This window comes from Ambystoma mexicanum, chromosome 7p, assembly GCF_040938575.1.
Source record: "Ambystoma mexicanum isolate Mex_15411 chromosome 7p, UKY_AmexF1_1, whole genome shotgun sequence".
In the NCBI taxonomy this organism is placed as follows: Eukaryota; Metazoa; Chordata; class Amphibia; order Caudata; family Ambystomatidae; genus Ambystoma; species Ambystoma mexicanum.
The window spans coordinates 164,563,816-164,585,842 of NC_090939.1; the positions used below are offsets into that span (position 1 = coordinate 164,563,816).

Consider the following 22,027-nt stretch of genomic DNA (forward strand, 5'->3'; position numbering starts at 1 on the left):
TCAGTTCTCTTTAAAGGATTTCTTTCTTGGTACACTATCCCAGTACAACGCTGTTGTTCCTGAATGAGGGCTGGTATCCGTGCATACTCGATGGACAGCGAGCTTAATTACGAGTCTGCGGGTCCAGAAACAAGGGTGCCGATAAGCTCACTGGCACCCTTGTTTCCGGATAGGCAAATTCCGAGTCTGCCTGCCGTGGCCGCTGCGGCCGACAGGTCTGATCATGCCGGGCGCTGCAACCACAGTAGGCAGACTGTTCACAGAAGCACTGTTTGCATATGGGAATGGGGACTTACAATTTGCCAGCGCCTGACTTCCCGGGCCGCCAGACTCGTAATGAGACAATAATATATTACGGGTCTGGCAGGCAATCCGCCGGTAGCACCGGCAGGGTTACCGCTGTACTCGTAATGAGGTTCACTCTCTCTAAATGTTACACTCCCACCTGAAACCTTCACACTCATCTCCCTCAGTTTCATTTTCAAAGCTGCTCTTCTTTTTTCTGTGGAAATTACTCAGGATCGCTTTGGTACCTTGGTTGTAATGTTATGGTGGGACAAGGGTGTTTGTCCACGCAACTTTTGTGGCACACCATTGTGCCCCAGTTATTTAGCAGGGGCCACTTACATTGAGAGGTCATGCCCCCATTCTACAAAATATTCAGCTAAATTACTCCATTGGGTCTATTACAGGGGAGCTAGGAGAATACGTGACCTTCCCTTGAGTTGTTTGGATGAAAGACAGTTAAAGAATTCTGACAATGTTCTAAACAGTCAATCATTGTTCTCCCACCAATCAGCTTCCAGTTACTGCCTCTCCATCATGGCTTTGGATTCCTGGAAGTAAGACTCAGTCAAGAAAAATGTTGTTTTTTTTATTATGTCCAATTTACACCTTTCCTGAGTTAAACACCTCCCGAATCTATGTACTACAACAGGCCACCTGCTGAACCTGACACTAACTTGCTGGTGGTGGAATGCTGGCAGCAAAGACGCCAACTGCTGCAATCACTTTCCCCCCTGACAGCCGTACAGGGAAGTAATGTGAATGGGAATAGATGATGTGGGGGGAAGGGTAGGGTTTAGAAGTGTTGGAGGTGCTGCCAGCGATCTTGCCACAAGCACTCAAGGGCAGTCATTAGCACATATCCTGTAATTCATTCAGTAAACCATTCATAACAAGCAGTGGGCGGAGCACATTACGCTTGTGACAGGCACAGTATATCTTTCATAGGCTCAGTCTATTTATCTGCAGAGTGTCCTGTTGCTTGTTGGGCTGGGGGTATGTGCCAAGCAACATAGTCCATTTTGCTGTATCGGCTCAGATCGGAAACCCCCACACTGTCTGGGAGCAGCAGCCTTAGTCACTGCTTAAAGATTGCACAGCAGAACTCTTCCACCCAGCGTGCATTTCCAGAGGTCCCTCTCGGATGCTATGCTCGTGGCTTACCTGTGTCCCCTCTAGTGCTGGAGGACAGAGCCCTACATCATATACACAGAAGAGTTACCAGAGAGCTGCCTTGTAGGACTCTGCTTCCCCGTTGCCTGCGGTCCCTTCAAGGGGGTAGGAAGTGTGGAGGCTGGACGGCGTCCCTGCTAGATCACTTTCAGGTTCTGTCTCGCCTTGCACCCCAGGAGCTGCTGAACCCCACACAGACCCACTTGGGCTTCTCGTCTGCAACTGAATATGTGTTCCAACTGAACCTGAAACACCACAGGGTGGCAGGGAAAGTGGGTAACATAACAAAAAACAGATCTCCTGCCTTCTTGAGGATCTGCAGAAAATGAGAAGAAATAAATGCACGTAAATCAATGCAGAAACACCTGTAATCCTCTGCTAAGAGCTGAGACGGAAAAATAAAACTCTTCTTTTGCACTGTATCTGTTTTCTAGCCTTCCTTGACTTTATGTAAGTGCCTCCTGAACACTTGCCAAATAATTGTTCTTCCAAACCTTAAACGGATATCCTTTTAGTTGAAATGAGTTTCCATTGAACATTAACTCTGATAAAGGGTAAAAATCGAACTTTTAACATTTGATTCCCAAACGTCTTGTTCAAATTTAGCGGTCCCTTGATCCTATCGGGAAACGTTTTATTTACATTTCTCATTCTCCTTTGTTTTGAGAAGACACTAATCTCGGTATCTCTGAAGCGATACAGCACACCTAGCCACCTCCTACTGTGCTTGTCACTAGAGGTGTAGTGAAGAAGGGAGGCCACACTGAATAAACAAGTAATTGTTTATTTCACACGGAGCTCGCCAGTCGCCCCTCTTCCTTCAGGCCGCCTTTCATCTCTCCCCAACTGCCGTTCCTCGCTGCGGTCACGCGACTCTCATTACAACCAAGCTCGAGAGCGCGCGTGACCGCCGCGAGGCACATTCCATACTTTACATATCTTCCCCCTCAAACAGAGCAAATATACATCATGTAATACTTATAACTGTAATGTAAAACTTAACAACTATAGTTAAAATTAATCAGAGAATTTGTTTGAAACAGAATATAACAGAAAATCGACAGACTTGTACAACTTGCACTTGACCTAGTATCCTCCGTGTACATTTACATTAAAAGATACTTTAAACACGACCTGAACACTATAATGTCAAGTCTCATAATCCCTCATCCACACCGGCTTAGACCTGGCTCTGTGTAAAGAATCCTCTTCGACTCTTGACCTTTGACTATCATCTTCTCTGACCTTCCTACCTGTCCTTTCCCTGTTTTCATCCGGCACCTCTCCTCTCACCTTTTCATTAAATTTAATGTTATTCCTCTCCACCTTCCTCAACTGCTCCTCATCTTCACTCCTTTTCTCATCACCCACCTTCGCCAATCTTCCTTTCGACCAAACTTCCCCACCTTCCAGAACTACCACATTACTTTTTACTGCACATATTTTCTTTTCATAGCCGCTTCTCCAGGATGACCCTGATGAGCCAGTTCAACTAGTACTGACCTCAGGGAATGAGGAGGAACAATGCACCTTCCCCTCCTTAACCTATCCTCACATAAATTTAACTCATTTTTTACTTCCCACCAAGTATTGAATTTACCATCCAAATTTTTCCTTTCTGGCCACCCCGTAACTGTCCAACCTTTGACTAACTTGAGGTCATTATCAGAGTCCTCTTCCTTCGCCCATTCCTCCTTGCTGACCGCACTTTTTACCTCTGCTACCACTAACTCCTCCTCTGTCACTCTGTCCTCTATGAGGCAGTCTGGAAAGGCAGTCTGCCACCACATTCCGCTTCCCTGGTAAATAGCTCACTTCAAAGTTAAAGTTTTGGAGTCCCAGACCCCACCTGCTTATTCTTGGAGAACCCGTGGCCCACCTACCACTCTCAAACATCTGAACCAGTGGTTTGTGGTCCGACCTGACCACAAATCCTCTTCCCCACAAGAAGAACTTAAAACGATTTACTGCCCAAAACATGGCCAAAGTTTCTCTTTCAATGACAGAATATTTGCTCGGAGGCAGTCTTCCTGTGCACCCTACCAGCCACTGGGGTTTCACCTCTACACAGAATTTTCTTTCCTTGCGCCTCCTCTCTGGCTATGCCCCCAACCCCCCCTCTCCCTGCTCCTCACCTTAGTGTCCAATGAGAGGGGGAGTGGGCAGCACCCACCAGGACAGACAGCCTTTCCTTGTGTGGCCGTTCACGTGAGAGTGGGGAGAATGTCCCCCTGCAGCGCCACGCTCCGAGGCACTGCGGAGACAGCTGCTCTTCAGGCCCCCTCCTCTCCACCGGCTTCCTCCTGTTACAGCTATAAATAGCACATTCCAATACAAAGGAACGTCGCTAGGCTCCTCGGCAAGCTCCGTGTGCCCCCTCGTCGCCACTTGAAGAAGGGAGGCCACACTGAATAAACAAGTAATTGTTTATTTCACACGGAGCTCGCCAGTCGCCCCTCTTCCTTCAGGCCGCCTTTCATCTCTCCCCAACTGCCGTTCCTCGCTGCGGTCACGCGACTCTCATTACAACCAAGCTCGAGAGCGCGCGTGACCGCCGCGAGGCACATTCCATTCTTTACATGTAGCCAGGATTGTCTAAAAGGTGGGGCCTGAAGCTAAAGTAGTTGGGCCCATCACAGTGGCATTAACATCTGTAAATGCCCACACAGCGTTGCTGAGTGGGTGGGCCTTGACCGCTCAGGCCCTACCCTCTCTACGTCTCTGCTAATGCTGTAGCGACGTGACATATCTATCTGCCACCCTTTGGACTGTCAGACACTAATTCTTATCTGCCACAGGAGATCCTCAGTTTCTTTGTGAGGCTTCAGTTAATGCAGTAAAAAGACACTGTGTCTGGCCTATCACTGCACCTTGGGAGCCATTCTAACTATATGATGAACTCCTAACTGCCTGGAGAGTAATCTAATATACAGAATTTGCAAGTTCAAGGGTCGCTGTTTCCTCCTTCTGACTGGGGTAACAGTCCCTCTTCACTGGTCCCATGAGGGATCACCAAACCTGCGTTCCCTAGTCTTCACGAACACTTGACATAAGCAAATTTGAGGCCTAACATGAGCAAGAAAACTAAAGCAGGACCTGACTGCTTGAGATCTAAGATGAAAGGCAGTTTAGAATGTCGACTGCTCTTTCTTTGTACTTCTCCAACCATTCAGCAGCGAGATGCTCCTCCACCATCTTGACTTGGGGTAGCCTTCAAATCCTGATGAAAACTGTTTAAGGCCTAAAATCATGTTTAAGTTCATCTTATTTATTGTATTTGTTGGTCATTTGTATTGCGCACTATACAGCAAAATTTTGTTTCAAGGCGCGCAAGATGGGCGGGGAAGGGAGGAGGAATAGGTAGAAAACAATAACAAAAACGTTCTTAAATAATCTTGAAACATTCGGAACGTGCAAGTGCTAAAGCAGGGGAGCAGGGGAGCAAGGGAGCAGGGGAGCAGGTGAGCAGGGGAGCAAGGGGGAGCAGGGGAGCAGGGGAGCAGGGGAGCAGGGGAGCAGGGGAGCAGGGGAGATGGGGAACAGGGGAGCAGGGGAGCAGGGGAGCAAGGGGGAGCAGGGGAGCAAGGGGGAGCAGGGGAGCAGGGGAGCAAGGGAGCAGGGGAGCAGGGGAGCAGGGGAGCAGGGGAGCAGGGAAGCAAGGGAGCAGGGAAGCAGGGGAGCAGGGGAGCAGGGGAGAAGGGGAGCAGGGGAGCAGGGGAGCAAGGGGGAGCAGGGGAGCAAGGGAGCAGGGAAATAGGGGAGAAGGGGAGCAGGGAAATAGGGGAGAAGGGGAGCAGGGGAGCAAGGGGGAGCAGGGGAGCAAGGGAGCAGGGGAGCAAGGGAGCAGGGGAGCAAGGGGGAGCAGGGGAGCAAGGGGGAGCAGGGGAGCAGGGGAGCAGGGGAGCAAGGATCAGGGGAAGTGCAGGAAGTGGATGGAGGGGGGAACCAGACAAAACACAATCTTCCAAAAACTAGTTCCACAACACGCACACTAATATAAAACCATAACAGTCTCTAATGACAAACATTGACCCATAATAAGAAGAAATCTGCTGTGGCTTCAGCAAAAAAATAACGGTGTACTTCCGAAAAGGACTCGTCCTATTGCTGCTACTGCAATCCAAATTTCATCTCGGCAGGATTTATATGACACAGTCTCAGACACCGCGCTAGTAGATTTGGCTCCTAACTTGGAGCTGCCTTTGCCAGCTAAGGCAGTCAAAGAGGTGCCATTTAGAACCCCAGGCTCAGGTCTGAAGGAGGTGGTGCTAAGGAAGTTTTGAGGCCAGTACCCTGGTATATTGCATGACTACACTGCCTGAAGTAGAGACCCCTCGGACGCAAGGCTCTATTTGTGTGGAAACAAAAGAACCCATGGTCACTATAGAAATGGCATCGCAAAAAATTAACAACCTTGGGATGATGAGGACATTCTTCTGGTGGGTGCCTTGCTACAAAGGCAAGAACAAATTAGAAATAAGGAGCTGCCACTTTCTGCCTCTCCGGTTTTATACCCGGATACTTCAGTAAATTTCTCGACAAGTTCCTCATCAAATTTTTCAATATTCTCCTTACGGTTATATTCAGCTCAAAGATCGTCCCGCGAATTGAGCTTGCCAGGACAAGACTTGACCACGATTCTGACATTAAACTTCTCACAATTAACACTAGTGAAGTTAAGTGAATCATTGAATGCTAGAATCCGTGAGCATGTAACCCTACTTACTCTTCTAAATTCGAAAGTATTGTTAATCGAGGGTTACATCATGGCTAAACAGCCACATTTAAATCTCTCTAGCCAACACAGTCAGTACAATTCTAGTAAAACTCCAAAGGCAAATCTTGTGGAAGCCCAGAGCCCCTTGAGAAATCAAGTAAAAGAACGAGTGGGCGAACTGGAGTCAACAATCGGTGTGGGGCAGGACGAGCAGGTGTTGGTACTGGGCCAAGACACCTCGGTTCTGATCCTCGAAGATAATCCGGTAATTAGTAATGTTGCTCAATCTTTGGCATCCGCACTTAGTGGTAATGACCAGAATACCTCTGTGCAGGATAACTATCCAATCTTCCGGTAAGTAAAAAGAAAGACGAGACAAAGGGGCAAGAAAAGAGATCAATGAAAAAAAAACTAAGAATCAGAAATGACTGGCAAAAACAAATAACGTTGGCTCTAGGAAGTTCCTAAGATCTCTAAACATGCCGATTAAAGAGAAGAAATTTGCATCTACAAAGAATGGAACCCCGAGAGCACGAGGTATGGCTGAATTTACTCACCACCCAGAACAGTTGCATGAACCTCTTTTGATAATTTATGATGAGCATGAGGATCATGGAGATGAAAATTTGAATTTTTCTCCGTATTCGGATGAGATCCCTCCACTACTAGAAAACGGAACACTTGAACAACGATCACAATCTGTGACAGTTAAAATCCCTCGAGAGCCATTCACTCTGGAGTGATCAGAACGGGAGGACATGGATAAGCGTGTCCAACAGGAGAGGCCTCCCACAAGTAACTTGCTGTAATGCTTTTATACACTGAAAGAGAAAAGAGCCCACCTGTGTCAAGATCCAGTAAGGCTGAATAATGCAGCCCCGACATGAACCCCAACCCAGGATTCAAAGTTTGAAGCAAAACTGTGTATGTTTAGGAGAGGTTGCCGGTCTCAAGAGAAGCTCCACTTTTGAATAGAATGACTGTGTTCTGGCTCTTTGACACAATTCTGACCTTATGAGCTATACAATCAAGAGATCTTGACTTGGTTGAATTTTACAATGACTCCCAGTTGGATAAGGTGCTCTTGCATATACAATCTAGATTAAAAACAACTGTAATTGCAGAATCAGCCTCTTACCTCCATCCGCTGGGTTATGATATGAGGGAGGTTGACAGGTCTGATTTTATGTAGCAGGATGTTACAAAGCTCTCAAGGATGGTCAGTGATGATAAATTGATCACACCTTTGACATTACAAGCCAAATGTGCCTTTACAATTGCAGAATCCAGGCAAATTGTTGAAATACCCCAAGCCTTGTGTGTTAATAACAGGGAAGACAACTAATCTTGGCTGGCTGGAGCTCTTGTGTCTAATGTAAAGGGTTTGTAACTAGAGAATCAGGGGACTGAAAAACAAATAGTCTTAGGCTCATGGAATACTAGAGGCTTTAGTCATTTGCAATCTACAGATAAGAATTGTTTTCTTACGACATCTTACTTCTACAAGAAACTTGGCTTAGGGAGCCTCTAGTTCTGGATGGCTTTTCTGCCCTTCTAAATCCAGCTGCTAAAGGCCCAAAAGGTAGACTGCATCGGGTCTCTTGACAGCTATACAAAATGGCAAAGGCATCGAATTGAAGACCTGGTCTTCTCCTCATCCTTTTATGCAGGCCTCAAAGATGCACAGGAATGCAATAAGGTTCCCTGGACTGGGCAGGTGTGCTCTAATTAACCTATGTTGGAATACCAGTGGGATTTTGGATGAAGAGTTTATGGATAGTGTTTCTGAGGTTGTCGCATGGGAGATGGTTCTATATCTGCTATATCTGCTATTAGGCTTGCTAGTGCTTTAAACATCATGTGTACTGGTTGGAACTCTCAGGATCAAGTTATGAATCCAGCTTCTTTAAGGAAGGTCCGTGAAAAGTGGTGGTATCTAATGGGGAATAGAGACATGTGGTAGGGGACATACCTGCTGGATCGACTTGGGTCAGGGATAAACTGGCCTTTATTGACTACATATTTGCCTCTTGAAATATGTTCCCAATTACCTCTGAATTTAAGGTATTGCCTACGGTCCAAAGTGATTATAACATTTTGTGGGCTAAATGAGTATTCACCTCTAATAAGAAGCCAGAAAGTAAACATCTGTTAAATCTGGAGGTTAACTCAAGAAGAAGCAGGGTAAAGTGGAATAGTGAATTAGCAGGAAAAGTAAATGATCGTCTTGATAACTGGTATGACCTCCAAGCTGAGGAGGGAACAGCAGCTGTAGGTACCTATGTAATCATACTAAGATTTTAAATGACCAAGTCTCCCCACCCATTTCAGCCATATTTTAAATCTTTTGATCTTTTAGTCCAACAAAGCAAGCGAGATCTGAGGAATGCCATTAAGGAAGTTAAAGCTAGGAGGTGCGACTACAACCCTCCTCAAATACAAAATGTGAAGCTAAAATGTAAAATTGGCTGCAGGGATATAAAGCCAGTCTGAAGCAGTGGAATTCAGAAACGATGATAGATGCAATTAAAAGCCAGTCCGATGCAGCGGAATTCAGAATTGATGCTAGATGCAATTAGAACCGAACATGTGGGTGACATATGGAACTTAGTCAAAGAGTGTGAGACACCCCAACTTGCACTCCAGCTGAATCCCATTTCAAAAGAAGCATGGCTTTCCCATTTCACGAGAACCTTTGCATGCAATTCCTTCAAGGCAGTGGCCCCTTACCATCCAACTGATGAGGATTGGCTTTTAGATTTTCACATAGAGGATATTCTGTATCTTGTAGTTAAGAGTAGTCGTTCCTGACCACCAGGCCCAGACAGACTTTCAAATACAATTTTAAAAACTCATTCTCAACATTGGGTGGAGGTCCTATGTACGATTTTCAACTATGCAATAAAGATTAAGCAAATTCCCACTTCTTGGAAGTCGTCCATTAGAGTTCCAATTTTCAAAAAGGGCGACTGTACCTTTCTAAACAATTACCGTCCAATTGTGCTTCTGGATGCACCGGGGAAGATTCTTGGGACTGTGGTATTAAACAGGCTGAAGGCCTGGGCAAAGAATACTTTTGACATCCAACATACTGGATTTGTTCAACGGATTGCTACAGGCCTAAATGGATTCAGCCAAAAGTCATTAAGGATTTGGCTTAATCAACAGGGCAAGCTTTCTAAATGAACATAAACTGAATGTGTTCTTAAGCAGCGCTGCCTTTTGGCACTGGCGCTATTTAATGTGGGTGAAGACTTGGGAAAAGTGAATGCTTACCCAACCCATATAAATGGACGGGTGTTATAATGGGTTAGGATGAAATTACCTAACTCGAAATGACCGACCTCAACAAAAGACCTAAAACACACACCACGAAAAGTTCTAACTACCAAAGGTTCCAACTTTTAATGGTATGTGTTTATGTGTTTTGGTGGGGTCGGTCTGAAAAATACATTTAAAAAAAGGCTGTGGTGGCCTGGGGGGTTGTCCCCCGCAACACCACGCTCACTACAGTGAGCCGGGGTTGCGGGGGACACCCCCCCCAGCTCTCCCAACAGAGCCAAAAATAAAATAAAAAATGAATTAAAAAAAGAAACGGGGGCTGCTGGGGTGTCCCCCGCAAAATCCCGCTCACTATAATACACAGTATAGTGAGCGGAGTTGCGGGGGAAACCCCTGCATGTTCGCATGGGAAATGTACAAACATTTTGTATTTGTGGATTTCCCGTTCTAACATTTACCATGCAAACATTTCCCATGCGGACAAATCAGGTAGATCCGTTACAATGGCTCCTCTACGCGGACGACCTTGTGTTAATATATAGAACACTGATAGGGCTGCTGAGCGGGTTGAATGCATTACAGAGATATACTGAACGGAATAAGCTAATAATAAATGTTTCTAAATCAAACAGTATGGGTTTGAAACCAGCTAGGCTTCACAAGAGAGTGAATTTTAAGTGGTGGCTACAGAATACCTCCTTGGTCAGAGTTGACCCCTATCGTGGTGGCTACAGAATACCTCCTTCGGGAGAGTTGACCCCTATCGTGATGGCTACAGAATACCTCCTTGGTGAGAGTTGACCCCTATCGTGATGGCTACAGAATACCTCCTTGGTGAGAGTTGACCCCTATCGTGGTGGCTACAGAATACCTCCTTCGTCAGAGTTGACCCCTATCGTGATGGCTACAGAATACCTCCTTGGTCAGAGTTGACCCCTATCGTGGTGGCTACAGAATACCTCCTTGGTGAGAGTTGACCCCTATCGTGATGGCTACAGAATACCTCCTTGGTGAGAGTTGACCCCTATCGTGATGGCTACAGATTACCTCCTTGGTCAGAGTTGACCCCTATCGTGATGGCTACAGAATACCTCCTTGGTCAGAGTTGACCCCTATCGTGGTGGCTACAGAATACCTCCTTGGTCAGAGTTGACCCCTATCGTGATGGCTACAGAATACCTCCTTGGTCAGAGTTGACCCCTATCGTGATGGCTACAGAATACCTCCTTGGTAAGAGTTGACCCCTATCGTGATGGCTACAGAATACCTCCTTGGTCAGAGTTGACCCCTATCGTGATGGCTACAGAATACCTCCTTGGTCAGAGTTGACCCCTATCGTGATGGCTACAGAATACCTCCTTGGTGAGAGTTGACCCCTATCGTGATGGCTACAGAATACCTCCTTGGTCAGAGTTGACTCCTATCGTGATGGCTACAGAATACCTCCTTGGTGAGAGTTGACCCCTATCGTGATGGCTACAGAATACCTCCTTGGTCAGAGTTGACCCCTATCGTGATGGCTACAGAATACCTCCTTGGTAAGAGTTGACCCCTATCGTGATGGCTACAGAATACCTCCTTGGTCAGAGTTGACCCCTATCGTGATGGCTACAGAATACCTCCTTGGTCAGAGTTGACCCCTATCGTGATGGCTACAGAATACCTCCTGGGTGAGAGTTGACCCCTATCGTGATGGCTACAGAATACCTCCTTGGTCAGAGTTGACTCCTATCGTGATGGCTACAGAATACCTCCTTGGTGAGAGTTGACCCCTATCGTGATGGCTACAGAATACCTCCTTGGTCAGAGTTGACACTTATCGTTACTTGGACTTGACATTGAATGGATGTGGTAAGGACTCTTTAAATGTGAAGGCTTGAAAAACTAGAGCACAGGCGTTAGCATCGTGGGATGTGATTCTGCATCTTAAATGTGGTTGTGTTTCTGTAATACCGGTGTTGAAGTTCTATAAGATGAAGGTGTTTCCTTGTCTGGTGTATGGGGCGGAAGCTATGAATTGTATGCCACCCACAGTATGGAACTTATTAGAAGGGATCATCTGGAAAACATCTTAGGAATACCAAAGAGCTTCCCAATTCAAATTTTAGGTTTTGAGTTGACCTTAGTATCCCTGCCAATGATGGTACAAAGGAAAATGAAACATTTTATAGAAAATGTCATCTTGTTCCTGAAAATTGCTTGTTCCTGGTCTAAAAAAATGCATTGCCTTTTAAAAATGTTGAATTCTTAATTAGATGGGTGGAAAATTGTTTAGATTTAATAGCAGGTATGGACATTTGTCTCGATGAAACCCCAATGAAGCGAAAAGAAACTGCTGGACGGGTGGTTGGATCCGCACACTATCCCATTGTGACGGATGCAAGGTGTTTGGGAACTTGACAGGGGAAACTAAGGCTCTGAACCATGTGCCAAACTTTTAGAAAAATTATCCTAGGCCAGAATTTAGAAGTATATTCTTGAGATTGTGATTGAATTTACTCCCTACCCGGCAGAGCTTAGGCGTGCCGGAAAAGTGGAGTGAGAATGAACTTGGTTGTAGATTCTGCCAGGATCAGGTGGAAGGGGAAACATTAAAACGCCACTTCCTCAGATGTATAGGTGTGTGTATAGGTGTGTGTATAGGTGTGTGTATAGGTGTGTGTATAGGTGTGTGTATAGGTTTGGCAGAGATAAGAGGTTTGTAGTCAGGCTTGCCTTAACCTTTGCAGTGGTTAGGTTTTTGAAACAATTGAACTTATTATACATTTCGTGGAAAACTGATTTCACGTGATTTTATGAGGGATCATGTGATGAAATGTGTTTTTTACGATCTAGTTTTAATGTTTTATATTTACTGTTTTTAACTGCCCATTTTAATGTGAAATATGTTATAAAATGTTTTTTGTGAAAGATTTGCATATCGGAAGTCAAAAAACGCTGGAATAAAAAATAATTACAAAAATAAATAAGTAATACCGAGCTTTGATAAGGGATTAGTAATCTTGGATGCACTTTTTGGAGCCATGCACTGGACAGTGCTCTCGCCAATAACAATCGGGGAACATCCCTCTACACCAGTGGTCTTCAAACTTTTTTGGCCAGGGCCCCCCTGAGCAAAATTTGGCCAGGTCGGGACCCCCAGAAATGCCAAATGGACAGTATATATTGCGCGCCGTCACCTGCTCCCATCAAAGTCACTGGGCTCCCTCATCCCACTCCTACCCAGTCGCTGGTCTCTCCCCACCCCATCACACACCCAGGGCTCTCCCCACTCTGCTCCCATCACTATCCCATGGTTCCCGCCCATTGTGCTCCCACCATAGTCCCTCGGTTCCCCCATCCCGTTCCCAACACAGTCTGAGGGCCAGTGGCGGCTGGTGAATATTTTTTAAGTGGAGGGGCATTAAGGGGAGGTTCGGGGGGGTTTCCCCCTGTGAATTTTTTTTTAAATAATAGGTTAAAATGTTGCATTGTAGAGCATACTTTTAACAAAAAATGGGTAAATAGCCAAACAGTTTGCAATTGTTGCTGGGAGTCCAGGGGGCAGGCATTGATATTTTATTTCTATCGCGCTCGTACACAAGTGTTTCAGAGCGTGACAAGGCAAGGGAGGGGAACAGAGGAGAATAAAACAGCGATCTTACTAGGCCCAGTGACATTGAGAACGCGCAAGTGTGAGGGGAAAAGTGCATGGAAGGGGGGAGAAGTGGAAAGTGCGAAGCAGAGGAGAAACAGATAAATAACAATAAATAAATAATAAAGGCAACAAACAGTGGTAGTGCAGCCAGCAATTTGCAAGTGCTACGTTTAAGGCAGCAGACAGGGTAGGTCTGATAAGTGCAGGAAGAAAGATGGTTCTCCTCAAGTTTTAGAGTGGCAGGGCGCTGTTCCAGAGGGAGGCCCCAGCCGAAAACGGAGATCTACCCCCAGCTCGTTTCTTTGATAAACGACTGACCCTGAGGGAGTTGGAGGTAGAGGAGTGAAGAGCTCGAGAGGGGAGGTATTTGCGGAGGAATAGCTGAAGGTATTTTGGACCCAGGCCCCAGAAAGCCTTGTGGACAAGGCAGAGGGTTTTGAATGATAGATGTCCGGTAAAAAGATACCATCCCTGTCCCCTGGGCCCCACTGGTCCTAACACAATGAACATGATTATGTGTATATGCAAGGCGCTGCACATTCATACAGCAATCACTCTATCATTCACATGAGCATCCATCACCATACACTCACTCATAACGCATCCATACACCTGTTTAAATAAAAACAATGAACATAAACGTACCTTCTGCATTGGCCTGTGTGTGGGTGCTGAAACGGCCTGCTCCAGCTGCTCTGTCCGTATGTGTGAGGAGGCGCAGGAGCTCCCCCTCGGACATACAGACATGCAGTGCCCCAGCCAGCATTTCCAATGAGCTATGCAATGCTGGCGAAGCAAAACGCCCCAGCACTTGCATGGCTCAGTGAGCATGTGCGGCTGGGGAACTAAACTGAACTGTCAAAGGGAAACAGTGTTTCCCTTTGACAGTTCAGCCTGCCCAGGAGCACTCCATTAGCTGGATAAAGCAGCTGAGGGAGTGCTCACTGTTTCACTGGGCTGGCTCCTTAGCTCCACCATAATGGGTGAGGGGCCACTGGGTGGGCGCCTCTTGCCATTATGGATGAGCCGCCAGGCTCGGACAGGCCTATAGGGCAATGCCTGTACCAAAAATGTAAAATGCTAGTTTGGGCCAATCAAAATGGGCCACCATTTTGGCCAATGTGGACCATTTTGATGAGTTACTTAACTATGCAGTTAGTAATGTTGACCATTGTTGATGAATATATCACAATTTACTTACATTTTAACACAAAGCACCCCTTTGGGTACTATTGAAACAGTGGGCTTCATAACTACTCTGGCGGTAGCTGTGCCGGTAAAACCGGCACGGCTGCCACTGGAGTTGCATCCGGGTCTGGCACCCGCGAATGGGCAATTACTAGGTCATGCCGAGTTAGGCGGACATGATAATTGCCCTTTCGAAGGTGCTGGTAGATCCCCATTCCCATTTGAGCCCCATATGGCTCAAATGGGAATGGGGAGCTCGGATGCACCGGCACCGTTAATAACGGTGCCGGTGCATCCGACGAGCTGAGGTCAGACCTGGCGGGGGCTGTCAAGCACCCACGAGCACAACTCTTACTATGGCGGAACGGTAGCAACGGTGCCGGTAGCTTACCAGCACCGTTGTTACTGGTCCGCCATAGTAGTAATGAGGCCCAGTCTGTGACTAAAGGAATGAATATCCATTTACAACTGTGGGCCACTTTTTCATTGTTGCCTGAGACAGTGTCATGCTTCAGCCCGCCCATGTGGGCCACCCCTGCCCATTTCTTCCAATCTAAAAAAAAAAAAAAAAAAAAATCTTTTTTCATGCTGAGCTCTCAGGGCCCCCCTGGGATGCACCCGCGGACCCCTAGGGGGTCGCGACCCACAGGTTGAATACCACTGCTCTACACCCACAAGTGTGCTTGACTTTTTAGTATTACTGAACGTCCGACTCTTGTACTAGTGTTGTCTGCCCAGTGCACATAAAATGCACACACATGTTGACTTGCAATAGTGCGCCTGTCGAGAAAGATGAATAGTGCTATATATTCAGACATAACAACCAACATTAGCAAAACCTAAGCAGAGGGTTCCTCTCTGATCTGCATGTCAGAGACTAAGTGGAACATTGCATGCTGCAACTTATGACAATACCACATCTCGCTTGCAAGCCTGAAGGGCATATTGACAGCAAAGTCAATGTAGGTGAGGAATAAGGAATATGGCATCAATCATTTGAAGGCGGCAGAGCAAGGGGCTGCTGAAGTACCTGTGGAAGCGCATGAGTGGCCAGCCTTTTGAGGCAAATTATCAACCCTGTCACATTGAAAAGGGGCTCAAGTAAATGTGTGTGTTTAGCTTCCATTGCTCTTAATGATTTCTTTGACACTATTAGTGGCAGCCCACAGCCATGCAACCACACTTTACGTAGGCCCCAGATACATTCGTGGAAGGAGTAATGCCATCTGCAGAAGCTTTGTCCACTGAAGGGGTGCAGCTGATATCCTCTGCACCCCTTCAGTGGAGAAAGTTTTTAACAATGCAAGGAAGAGTTAACAATGCTAGGAAGAGCCACGTTAATCAATTTATCTTAGTTGTCTACTGGACTGAAGCCAGGATGTTCCCAACTGCAAGACAAATATCAACAGGGCTGAAGCCAGGATATCCCCCACTCTAAAAGATATATCAACCCGGGATCAATGCAGGATATTCCCCGCTCCATGAGCTATATCAACCGTGATCAAAGCAGGATATGCCCCGCCCCATGAGCTACAGCAAAAAGGCTAAATCCAAGATATCCCCCCACTCCAAGAAATATAGTAACAGTACTGAAAATAGGATATTACCCACTCCAAGAGATATATCAACAGGTCTCAAGGAAGGATATCCTGAACTCCAAGATATATATCGAAAACACACAAACCAGGATATCTACCACTACGCGTGATAATTCAACCGAACTCCAAGAAACATAGTAACAGGACTCAAGCCAGAAGGTCACCCTCTCCAAGACATATAATAACAGAAGTTAGGATCTTTCACTACAAAAGATATAGTAACAGGACTCAAGCCAATATCTCTTCCATTCCAGGGCATATAGCAACACGGCTCATGCCAGCATACCTTCCACTCCAGGACATGTAGTAACATGGCTCAAGCTAGGATATCCTCCATTCCATGATATAAAGTAAGAGGAGTCCAGCCAGTATATCCCCCAAGCGAAGACAGATAGTAACAGGACGCAAGCCACGATACCACCCAATCCAAGACAAATAGTAACAGGATGCAAACCAGGATATCACCCACTCCAAGACATATAGTAATAGGATGCAAGCCAGGATATCACCAACTCCAAGACAAATAAGAACAGGATGCAAGGCAGGATATCACCCACTCCAAGACATATAGTAACAGGGCTAAAACCAGGATACCCCCCCCACTCAAAGACATATAGTAACAGGATTCAAACCAGTATATTCCCCAATTCAAGCCATATAATAAGAGTGAGAATATCCCCCACTCCAAGACATAGGGCCTCCTTAGAGGTCTGCCGGTAACCCCCTGGTGCAACCGGTGGGTTACCGGCAGACTCGCCATATCATTCCCAGCGCCCTATATCCCGGTGTTACCAGGATATTATGGGTGCAGGCAATGGCGGTAAGTTCACATCCCCTGGAGTCCCCAAGGACTCCAGGGGATGTGAACTACTGAAGCACCGGCACTGTTGTTAGCAGTGCTGGTGCTTCACAGATTTATTTCCTGGTAGGGTCCAGGTTGGGCCTGCCGCTAATTCACTGCCCCTACCGGTAGACTCGGAGTAAACCGGTCCTGCAAAATTCCAGAGCCGGTAGTACCGGCTGTTTTACTTGGATTTTTCCCAGTCCGGCTTAGTCGTAATGAACCCCATAGTGTAACAGGACTCAAGCTAGGATATCATCCACTCCAAGATGTACAGTAACAGAACTCAAGCCAGAATGTCACCCACTCCAAGTTATATGCGGTCAGTCAAAAGTCCAGTATGTGGACTGTTACGAGTACTATGAGATGGTTTCGTATGCATAGGAGGATTGAAAAAAGAAATGTATATTTATGAGTTTTGGCTGTTTTTCCTTTGCGCCTACTTATTGAACCAGTTCCAGAGTGTTTTCATTGGTGCAAAGAACTGGTTGACAATGGTTTTTCTCATCTTGAGCAGATAGCAAGGAGTGCTCCGTGCACCACAACGACAAGATAGAATGCGGCTACCCAGGCATCTCTGCAGAGCATTGCCACAGAAGAGGCTGCTGCTTCGACTCCAGCACTCCCGGGGTGAAATTGTGCTACTTCCCCCTCTCCGCAGGTAAGTCGCGGCTCCAGGGTGGGTATCTGCAAGGTTGACTCATCTCATGTTTCCAGTGCACACTGTCACGTGTTTCCATTTGTAATTGCTCACTAAGGAGGTGCTGAACTGCAGGCTTGTGAGTCACCCATCTCATGACTGACTCAGCAAATTCAAGAGTGTCTTTTGGGGCGGCGTGTAGTTACAACCATGACCCGCTATACTGTACCTTGCAACACCGATTGGATAATTTGAAATATATGTGAGTCCTGGATACAGAATTAGAGGGGCTTCGATATTTTATCCCTGCCTGGGACATGGATGTTCCACCTGCAGGAAAACGGGTTAAAATCTGTGCCATTTCCGATTTATCCAGTCATCCTTCGTCAATTGATAAATTGAGCATCTTAAATTGGGTAGTCATGTATCAATAGTCACTGGATCCCCAGACTGTACTGGGTGCAGTGGCCTGAGGCCCTGTGCCGAATCTAATGGGGCCTGGGCCCTTGCCACCCTCTGCAGTCTGAGGAACTGGTGATCATTGCTATTGGTATGAGGAACTGGTGATCATTGCTATTAGTATGAGGAACTGGTGATCATTGCTATTAGACAGTCTGAGGAACTGGTGATCATTGCTATTAGCCAGTATGAGGAACTGGTGATCATTGCTATTAGCCAGTATGAGGAACTGGTGATCATTGCAATTGGACAGTATGAGGAACTGGTGACCATTGCTATTAGCCAGTATGAGGAACTGGTGATCATTGCTATTAGCCAGTATGAGGAACTGGTGACCATTGCTATTAGACAGTCTGAGGAACTGGTGATTGTTGCTATTAGCCAGTATGAGGAACTGGTGATCATTGCTATTAGCCAGTATGAGGAACTGGTGATCATTGCTATTAGACAGTCTGAGGAACTGGTGATTGTTGCTATTAGACAGTCTGGGGAACTGGTGATCATTGCTATTAGACAGTCTGAGGAGCTGGTGATCATTGCTATTAGCCAGTATGAGGAACTGGTGATCATTGCTGTTAGCATCCTCAATTTTGCGCTGGCTCGGATCATGAGGTTCAGCCAGTGCTTTGAGCAGCCTGATTGGCTGACACACCTGCCCAGGGTGCTAATATTACATATTATTACAACACTTAGAATGTGATTATTAAGCATGTTTCCCCTTTATCTAATCTCAGTATCTGGTTCTTTGTAATGAAGGCTGTTCACCTAAACATGCACATGCAATGACATGCAAAGATCAGGTGTTATATTACTTCCTGCAGTTTTATCAAGGGTGAAGATCCTGCGATGCCACTTTTCGGTAGTGTCACGATTTGCCACAATTTTCCCACTGGCCCATTTCTGAGTGGTTTTCTCACATTCTGTTTTACCAACAGAGACGTAGGAAATGACAGACAGCAGCTCACCTTGAGACCAGCAATGAGCAATGGCATCGTGGACCGCTTAGGGTATCTCGTACTCTGGGCACTCGTTACCTCATACATGCAAACATACATACTGAACACCATGCCATGGAGATAGGAAAGATTGACACATTACAACAAGGCATTCATTGTGGCACAATGAAAACAAGGGCCACTTTATGTGCTATGGTCAAACATTTCCCCACTGTACACACGCTTTTAGGCACAAGGATTTTGTCAGGTCACCGAGGACAGTGAGATGGAATGTCTTGTGGTGATCATAACAGAGACAACAGCAGAAAAAAACATGCCATAACTGCAACTTGCAAAAAGCAAAATACATTGGGCCTCATTACGACCCAGGCGGATTTCGCGGTGCTAAATGCACCGCGAAGCATGGCGGAAAGCCGCCGATAGCGCCATGGGGGTTGGCGGATTTACCGCCCCATTCCGACCTTGGCGGGGCGGTAAATCCCCAATCCCCATTCTGCCCTTCCCCATTCCCATTTTTGCCCCATAGGGTATAATGGGAGTGGGGAAGGAGTTAATTACGCCACCGTAAAATACGGTGGCGTAATTAACAACGAGGTCCCGTAGCGCCATGGTTTTCTCCGCCTGGTAAAACCAGGCGGAAAAGGCCGCCATGGCGCTACGGGAACTCGTAGTATGGCGGAGAGGTACGCCATGCACTACGCTGGCGTAAAACCCTCTCCGCCAGGGTCCTAATGAGGCCCATTGTTCCGAAATGGATGCTTATTCTACTCTAAATTATTTTTGGACATTTGTGTCTGCATTGTAAATATGAGGTGTTTAAGAACAGACTCAATCAGTGACTCACCCCTGAAGTGTGCCTGAAATGAACCTTTAATGAGTCTAGCAATTATTGTATAGAATTCCAGAAAGACAAATTATTTGGTATTCCTATTCTTTCTTATTTAGGGTCACGGCTCAAAATGTTGCACTTGTGGAACCATCTGTTTTTTTTAAGAGGTCTGAACAAGAAAACCAGCCACTTCAGATACAAAGAGCCACATGGTGCTGGCCCCAGCCCAGGACCTTCCAAAAAAAATAATAATAATAATAATCTTTTTTTTAGGGGTAGCAAGGGAGACCACAGGGGTAGCAAGGGAGACTTCAGGGGTCACAGGTGCGACCCCTGGTGACCCCTAAATGACGTCCCTCTATGGCTGTCCCCAAAAGAACAGCGGTTGCAATGCAAACACACATTGGCTAAGCCAATAGTTTTGGAGTATGCATTTGATTATTGAATTTTACATTTATAGGTAACAATGCAGTAATTACTTGACCTCTAATTTGCAAGTAATTCCAAACATGTCTTCAAATCAGTGCTTGCAGACAAATAACGGAGCTTTACGATGTGTATTGCTAATGTTCCATGTCAGCAAACACTATGTTTGGAACTTTTTAAAGTAAGCATGGGCATTTTAAGGTTGAGCTAGTGTGGCGGTGTAGGGGTGAGCTAAGGTGGAAGAAAGAAGTCGAGGGGTGTGCTAAGGTGGGAGGCAGTAAGCAAAGGTGAGCATGATAGACATGGATGAGCTAGGAAAAGTGTGGGTAGAAAGAGGTGAGCTGGGGTGGGTGCCTTGTTGGGTGTGGGCAGGGATTAGGTAGGGTGTGTGGGTTTGCAGGGGTGATATATGGAAGGTGTGGGTAGAGTGGGTGGGTAATGAGTGGGGTAGTCTGGGGCTCAGTGAGATGCAGGGAGTGGGTTGGGGTAGAGTGGGTAGAGGGGGTGCGCATGGGTATGGAATAGAGGAGTGGGGTAGGGGTAAAGTAGTGTGGGAGCACTGGCGTAACAGGGGCCCCCGCAAACCCCGCTGTGCGGGGGGCCCCTCAGGCACATGTCCTGGGAGGGCCCCCACTTGTAGAAAAAAAAAGAAAAATATGTTTTTCCCCAAAAAAAAAAACATTCTTTTTGAATTCCCTCTGCATTCGTAAAGAAATTATTTCTGTAACAGAAGTAATTTCTTTATGAAAGCAGAGTGACTACAAAAAGAAACTTCATTTTTGAAGTCCTAGGGCTGCGCCCTTCCCATGGCATGGAAGACCCTAGGCGGGAGGCCTCCATGTCATGGGGTGAGGGGAGCCCTATGACTTCAAAAATAAATAGTTTATTTTTGAAGACAGTCTGCCTTCACAAAGAAATTATTTTCGTTATGGTTCGGTCCTTAACAGAAATAATTTCTTTATGAAGTCAGAGTGACTGCAAAAAGAAACAATGGGCTTCATTACGGGTTTGACGGTAACCATGCCAGTGCTACCAGCAGGTTGCCGCCAGGCCCGTAATGATTTACCGGTGCCCGACTTCCTGATAACACCGGGGGATTACAACCCCGGCGGTCTGGGAAGTCAGGCGTCGGCAAATGATAAGTCCCCATCTAAGTCCTATCGGACTCTATGGGAATGGGGACCACAGAAGCACCGGCACTGTTAATAACAGTGCCGGTGCTTCTGTGAAAACTATGTAGGTGGGTGCCATTCTGCCCGGCAGGTCTGACCTGCCGGGCAGGACGGCAACCACCGGCAGAGCTATCATTTGTCGGCCCGGAAACAACGGTGCCGGTAAGCTTACCGGCACCGTTGTTTCCAGTCTGGCATAGGTGTAATGAGGCCCAATTTCTTTTTGAAGTGTTAGGGCTCCCCTCAACCCCATGACATGTGTGAGTGTATGTTGAAAGGGTGCACATGTGAATGTACGGGTGGCTGCCTGGGTGTGCCTGTATGGTGAAAGGGTGCACACTTAAATGTATGGATGGCTGCCTGGGTGTGCTAGTATGGTGAAAGAATACACACTTAAATGTATGGATGGCTGGGTGTGCATGTGTATATATGGTGAATGGTGTGTGTGCTTGCGTTCAGGGGTGCAACAAAACCTACATTTCGGGGCTAACCCTTCAAATGTTGAGAGAGGCGCTAACTTCATGGGCGATGGGGGTGGGGAAAACTTATTTGTTTGGGGCAGCTAATTTCTTTACGATTTTTAACGAGACTATTCTAGTACAGCTTCAATGTTACAAGCAGTTAACTCTCTCCTTTAAGTTTGAAAGCACCCACTTATGAACTGCTGTGGGAATGAGTGGTCTCCTGTTCCCTCTCTACCCTTCCAATCACTCCCCTGGCATGCAAGTATTAAACCCACATCACGATTTCAATTGCCTAAAAAAATGTGGCATTTGAATGCAGGTGCTAACAGTGAAATGCTTTATGTTAGTAATTGCTGGGTT

The 22,027-nt window shown here is 46.4% G+C and overlaps 1 protein-coding gene across 1 annotated transcript in view; it reads left to right on the top strand.

The window, feature by feature from the left end:
• The window catches only part of LOC138525787 (trefoil factor 3-like), an 85,294-nt gene that overhangs the window by 38,135 nt on the left and 25,132 nt on the right, over nt 1-22,027 (top strand). Inside the window, exon 2 of the mRNA XM_069635991.1 lies at nt 17,239-17,382. Within this exon, the coding sequence (XP_069492092.1) occupies nt 17,239-17,382 (144 nt within the window). The remainder of the gene's footprint in view (nt 1-17,238; nt 17,383-22,027) is intronic.